Here is a 6,024-nt window from a genome sequence, read left to right as displayed (position 1 = left end):
GAAAGAGCAACTCAAAACATTTGCTATATTTCAATACATATATGACTTTTCAATTAGATATGTCCTTAATTAGTAAATAATTTAGCAGATAGTGAGCTTAAATTTGACATATTATAAAAGGGTAAGATTGAAAAACAAATTTTTTGATTTTAAGATTAAGTGCAGTTCTAAAAAAATATACAATTTTTGATTATTGAAGAGCTTTCATACTTTTTGAAAATGTCCTATACTTTTAACTTAGGTTTCTAATATCTGTATCCTGTACCATATCAAATTTCTTTTTAATTTTTAAAAAGTCTTTAGCTATGCTCACTTAAAAGTCTGATGATTAAATTCAAAAGCTTTTCCGTGTAAGCATTTATCTAAACTGTTGTAAAATGATGGATTTCTTAAGCGGTTTACCACGTCAAATGCAATGAATAGCGGACATCAAACACAGCGCATATAAGCTAGTTAGTCATTAACTAACTTTAACTTACAGCTGTAATTCTTTAGTCACAGTTTGACACGCTCGCAAACATACACACACTGGTACTAAGTTAGTTAGTATTGGTATTGAAGCATGCATTATTTGCGCTTATCAAATAAAATATGACAAACAGCCTAAACCGCCTAAGTAAATCGACAATCAAGTTGCCTCTTGAGCGCTAAGTAAAAATATATCCAACAAAAAATGTGTGTAAAAATAACAATATTTAAATACGAAAAAAAAGAAAAAACTGTTTATTTAGAAATTGGTCACTGACTGGACTGGCACTTATTTTAAGAAGACAAAAAATACAATAATAATATGCAATATGAATAGCGAAAGTATGCCTCTTCAATAAGAGGAAGATGAAGCAGCAGCAGCAGCAGCAGCAGCAGAAACAGCCAACACGCAGTCCAAAAATTATGATGATGAAAAAGCATCTTCAAAATACACTCATGCTTTGCCTTTTTTTACAGCATTTATCTTCGTTCGGCTTCTTTGCCTGCAGTTGAGTACCGAGTAGTTTTTCTTCTTCTTTTTTTTACATTTTGGTGAGCAAAAGTTGCTTTTCATGTTGTTTTTGTTTTGTTTTGGTTGTTGTTGTTGTTGTTGTTTTTTTGGCCGCCTTTTTTTCGTATTTTTGTAAATGAAATGAAATCGAAATATAGGTCGATGCTCGCTGCTGCTGCGACTGTGCTGTGATTGCTACCAAATGATCTTTCTGCCAGACATAAGAGTCTGAACTCGAAACACACTTCTTCCCATCACATTGGCAAAGAAAATACAACAACTACAACAACAACAACAACGAAATTACCATAGTGAAACGTACTCTTCATTGAACCCAATAATTTTTTTGTTTTTGATTTTTTTTTTTGTGAACTTTTCTTGAGTGGACTTAAATACAGGAAATTCGCATGCGCTAATGTGACCTATTTTGAGCTTTGTGGTATCTTAATGCATTCTTTGCAGATCTGTCTCTAAATTTAAGCACTGCACATAGTTTGCATATATTTATATTTATATTTATATTATTCAAAGGAGCGAAATAAACAAAACTTAAACTCGATACCTATATAAAAATAATTAAATTCAAACAACTAAAAATACACACCTAATTTTTTTTTATTCGGATTTTTTTTTTTTTTTGTATTTTCGCGCACTTTTACACTGGTCAATTGTTGTTGTCACTTTACCATTATTAACGAATGCCGTATCTTAAATAAAAAATTAAATCAACTATGGGTTTATCCGCGACACTCCGCCAGTTACGACCGTTGTCAATCGCGTTCGATTGCACTCTATCAGTTCTCTCGAGAGCGCAGCTAGTGCTGGAACATATCGATAGTTTTGTAATGTACGAGCGAGTGAACTGTGCGGAATCAAATGACTCCTATTGGAACTTAAAACTTAGCCGTTTTCTTCAAATGTGGATTCTGCGGCATTACAGTTACATAAATATACATTTCAGCATTCAGAATTGTTTAGCCAACAACTGATTATTTCACGACAGGTATAATCATTTGAATTCTGTGCATAGTCAATATATGATGTTTCATTAGCATATATAAGATAGAATGAGATTTGAATTGTTGAAATACTGTAGCTAAGTTATTTAATTAAATTGAAGTACAAAATTTCAATATGTTCAATAAGATCAGCACCGATCAGTGCCGATTATTTTCCAAATGCCAAATAATCGATGTTGACATGTCATCTCTAATTTCAGCCGTATTCGGTCACACTGTCAGGGCGTTGACAGCGTTGTTATTAGTTAATAAACATATTTTGACCAATTGTAAATAACAACGATTTCATTTATTAAAAATGGTAGTATTGAGCTCCTGTTGGTCACCAATAATCTGGTCAAACAATGTACGCACTGGCAGCTATGCAGTTGCCGGCTATACGGCAGCGTTAAGTTTCGTATTAATTACGATAATTTGCTATATGCTAGCTGGCGGAGAATCTGGACAACTTTATTCGCCGTTGTTTGAAACGGACATCCGGAGTTCCATGCCGATCGCTGGTGGCTTCTTCATAATCTACTTCATTTTAATTATAATTGCCTCCTATATGGTATACCATGGCATCAAAATTAAGTGAGTTTTGCACGTGTGCGTCTTGGAGAGTATATAAATAAAGAATATGTATTTCTTCCACAGCACCCGTGGCTGGCTGTTGCCCTGGCTATTTTTAGTTGGACTCGCGATCCTTTTCCAGTTTGCCTGGAGCCTCTGGTTAATTGGAGGCTATTACATATACGTGAGCATATATACACCAAAAATATACATATAATTTCTAAATATTATTATTTGTAATAGCTGGAGCAAACATTCTCGGCGCTGTTGAACTTTCTTTGGATGGCTTACAATGTAAGTTGTTTAAATAATTACAAACCTTTGGCATTTTTTGTTTAATACAAATCCTTTCAGTTATACTGCTGGCTCGTTGTCTTCTCGCAATATCAAATCTTCTTGGAGTTACAGAATCCAAATATTGAACTTTTAATGCCATAAGGATGAATCTCTTTTTTTGGAGATGTCGACAGCTAATCGAATATATACTATTTGTAAAGCATTTAAAAGCGATGCGTTTAATCTAGAAGTATTTAAACAACCAATCCGTCCATAGAGTAATAATTCAGTGACATTCTATTTTTGACTACAAAATGTGTCTTAAGCGTACATAATCAATTTACAAATATGTATTTTATACAACACGACGAGTGTATATTTACACAATTTTCATATTTATACAAATAAATTTACTATTTTACTATACAAATGTTTTGTTTTATGTTAAATGTTGAAATGAATATAGTTATGTAAATCTGGTTTAAAATATTACAATAGTCGCTCGAAAATAGTAATGATTCTTTGATTTTCTGCCTGCCCTAAGATACCATAATCATAAAATATTGTAATTTAAGTATAGATTATTTTTTTTGTTCATATACTTTTTCGTTTTTTAATAAATGTACCCCTAATTTTGCCAATTTAATTTCAAGACTAATAATACTTTCGAAGCTATATTTAGGCGACAATTGTTTCATTCCAGATGTCTTTAGAATGGTGTGAATTCAAGCTGTGTCAACATAATATTGATCTAAGCCAAGTTGGCTGCAAGCCCATAATTGATTGGCACATAACTTTGCGATATTCCGTATGAATATCAATGTTTATTAGCATTTGTTAAATTTTAATTCTTACAGATAATGTAGCGAGAACGTTTATACAAAAAATAACTTAAGCCACTGTTTCATAATGTGGATACAAAGGGCCGTAGGCCCAAACAATAGACAAATTGAAAGTTTCACAAATTGAAGAAGCGAATAATTTACATAGTGCGGAGCCCTGGCTGTAATGTCTAATTTTAACGGCTTAGTGTTTGACACAAAACTGTTTTTTTTTCTTTTTTTTAACCCGGTTTTGTTTGGATTTAGGTTTTCTCCTCCTTCTCCTTGTTGTAGCGCTCGAGCTCCTTAAGGAATTGCGCCTTCGGTTTCATGACATTCGGTCGCTCGCCACGACAATTCGGGCAGAACCATCTACCCTTTGGCTTCAGCACAAGTGAAACGCACGAAAAGTGAAACCACTCGATGGGGCACAGATCGTTGTCGCAGAGTATCATTTCGCCAAAAGAAATCTGCAAAGATAAAACCAAAATCAATAACAAATTCTGTTGTTGAATAACATAAAATATGGAAATACTTCATACCTGATTACAGACGCAATACGTTGGCTCATCGGGATCGATGGGCTCTGGTGGCGGCGTTTCCTCCCGTGCATTCGCTGCCGTATTCGAAGCGCCTGCGCCACGCACTTTGCGTTTCTTTTTCTTGCCCGAGTTGCTGCCACCGCCGCCGCCGACATTGCCAGCACCACCAACACCACCACCGCCGCCGCCAGCACCACCAGATCCGCTGCCGCCAGCGGTGACAACACCACCACCAGCGCCAACACCACTTCCAACCAGCTGTACATGACTCTTGCGCTGGCCCAAAGCACCGCCAGTCATGACAGATTTACGCTCACTATTCCCATTGCCACTGCTGCCTGCTTCGTTTGCTGAATTTGATTCATTGCCGCCCATCTCGTTGGAGCTGCCATTGTTGGGCGCACTTTCGTTGCGTCGCCGCGAACGTTTGCTGCCCGAACGCTGAAGATCGCTGCTGTTGCTGCCACAGAAGGTGCCATTGAATCCATTGTTTGCACTGCTCGTTAAATGGCTGCCACGGTCATATGTGGGCGTTGAGCCGCCGCCGCCGCCACCATTCCCACTTAGGCCAACACCCGTCGCCGCGACAGCGATCACGGCACCATAACTAAGTGCACCATAGTGTTCCTTAGCCACGGAGTTGGCTGCATTGCTTGCGGACAAACCGGTGCTATTTAATACATTGTTGCCGGCGCTGTTGCCCTGATCACACATGGGGCTCTGTAACCGCTGCAATTTGGAGGCGGGACTATCGTCGAGCAGAATATAACGCTGTTCACGCTCCTCCTTCAGGTCGAGATTCTGCTGATCGGTGTCCAGTTGTCGTACCTTCGCATCGATTATCTCCTGCAGATGATTGACAATCTGCATTTTCTCATCGCCCAGCTCCTGGGCCTGTATTAGGCTCTGATGCATACGGGTTATGGAACGGCAGCGACGTTGGCTGTCCGGTGAGTTTAGATGCAGCACATAAAGGTCATAATAGTGATCCACATCACGGATGAGACCTATTGGACGGATATATAAAAAGGTCATAAAAACTTTCCTTATCATTTTTTTTGTTTCAATTTTTTACCTCGGTACTGCACATCGATGTCACGGATGCGGGACAGCTGGCGCTGCACATCGTCGGGCAAGTTCTCCACGGAATCCAGATAATTATCCACATAAGTGGCCGAATTTATTGCCTCCGATTCGGATGCAATCATGTTGGCGGTTTTTTTGCTATTCACTTCTGCTATCTGCGGTCCTACGACATTGACTTTTTCACAGCGGTCACGTTCATTACAAGAATAAATTTTCAATTGCTTGTAGAAATTTTTGGACTGGTAAGGTTTTACGCTGCCAAATTTAAGTTTCAATTTTTTTAAGATGTTGCGACTGTACGCTTGTATTTGTGTATGTGCATGTGTATAATTTGTGTGTTGGAAAACATTAGAAGGTTTAACATGGTATTAAGCGTTAACAGTTCGATTGGGGCTCTTTGACGCGTTAACATGAGCCAAATTGTGCGTCAACGTTTAATTTAAATACCCCCCAGCACACAGGAAACATTTTGGGTTTGGCTTGATTCAATTTTCTATTTTAATGTTGCCCATTATTATTAGATTTTAAAGGTCGCGCCAATACTGACAAAGTTTTTTCATGGTAAAAGAGTGGCTTACAGTAACATAAATACTCATAACATAATGTTAGCTAACAGTTATTTACTACAGAAACATAACTATCGATGTGTTATTAACATTTCAAGACGAGCCGAACAGTGTGACCGAGAATATTTAGTAATTGAGCCACCGATATGTCAACCATTTATTACATCGATTAATCACTCCATC

General features: G+C 37.5%; 2 protein-coding genes across 2 annotated transcripts; one reads left to right on the top strand and one right to left on the bottom strand.

Moving 5' to 3' along the window:
• The first annotated feature begins 2,201 nt into the window (after positions 1-2,201).
• On the top strand, positions 2,202-3,256 carry LOC6568624. Its single transcript, XM_001994471.2, has 4 exons — positions 2,202-2,571; positions 2,635-2,734; positions 2,794-2,844; positions 2,905-3,256. The coding sequence occupies exons 1-4, from the start codon at positions 2,297-2,299 to the stop codon at positions 2,986-2,988; spliced, it is 510 nt and encodes a 169-aa protein (XP_001994507.1). The 5' UTR covers positions 2,202-2,296; the 3' UTR covers positions 2,989-3,256.
• Positions 3,257-3,634: 378 nt separating this feature from the next.
• LOC6568625 (inhibitor of growth protein 1) lies at positions 3,635-5,593 on the bottom strand. Its single transcript, XM_001994472.3, has 3 exons — positions 5,265-5,593; positions 4,190-5,196; positions 3,635-4,117 (listed from the first exon to the last, which is right to left on the bottom strand). Exons 1-3 carry the CDS (start codon positions 5,395-5,397, stop codon positions 3,911-3,913), a joined length of 1,347 nt encoding a protein of 448 aa, XP_001994508.1. The 5' UTR covers positions 5,398-5,593; the 3' UTR covers positions 3,635-3,910.
• Between the last annotated feature and the right edge of the window lie 431 nt (positions 5,594-6,024).

Source organism: Drosophila grimshawi, unplaced genomic scaffold (assembly GCF_018153295.1).
Source record: "Drosophila grimshawi isolate 15287-2541.00 unplaced genomic scaffold, ASM1815329v1 contig_311, whole genome shotgun sequence".
In the NCBI taxonomy this organism is placed as follows: domain Eukaryota; kingdom Metazoa; phylum Arthropoda; class Insecta; order Diptera; family Drosophilidae; genus Drosophila; species Drosophila grimshawi.
This window is presented reverse-complemented; position numbering and strand designations above follow the sequence as displayed.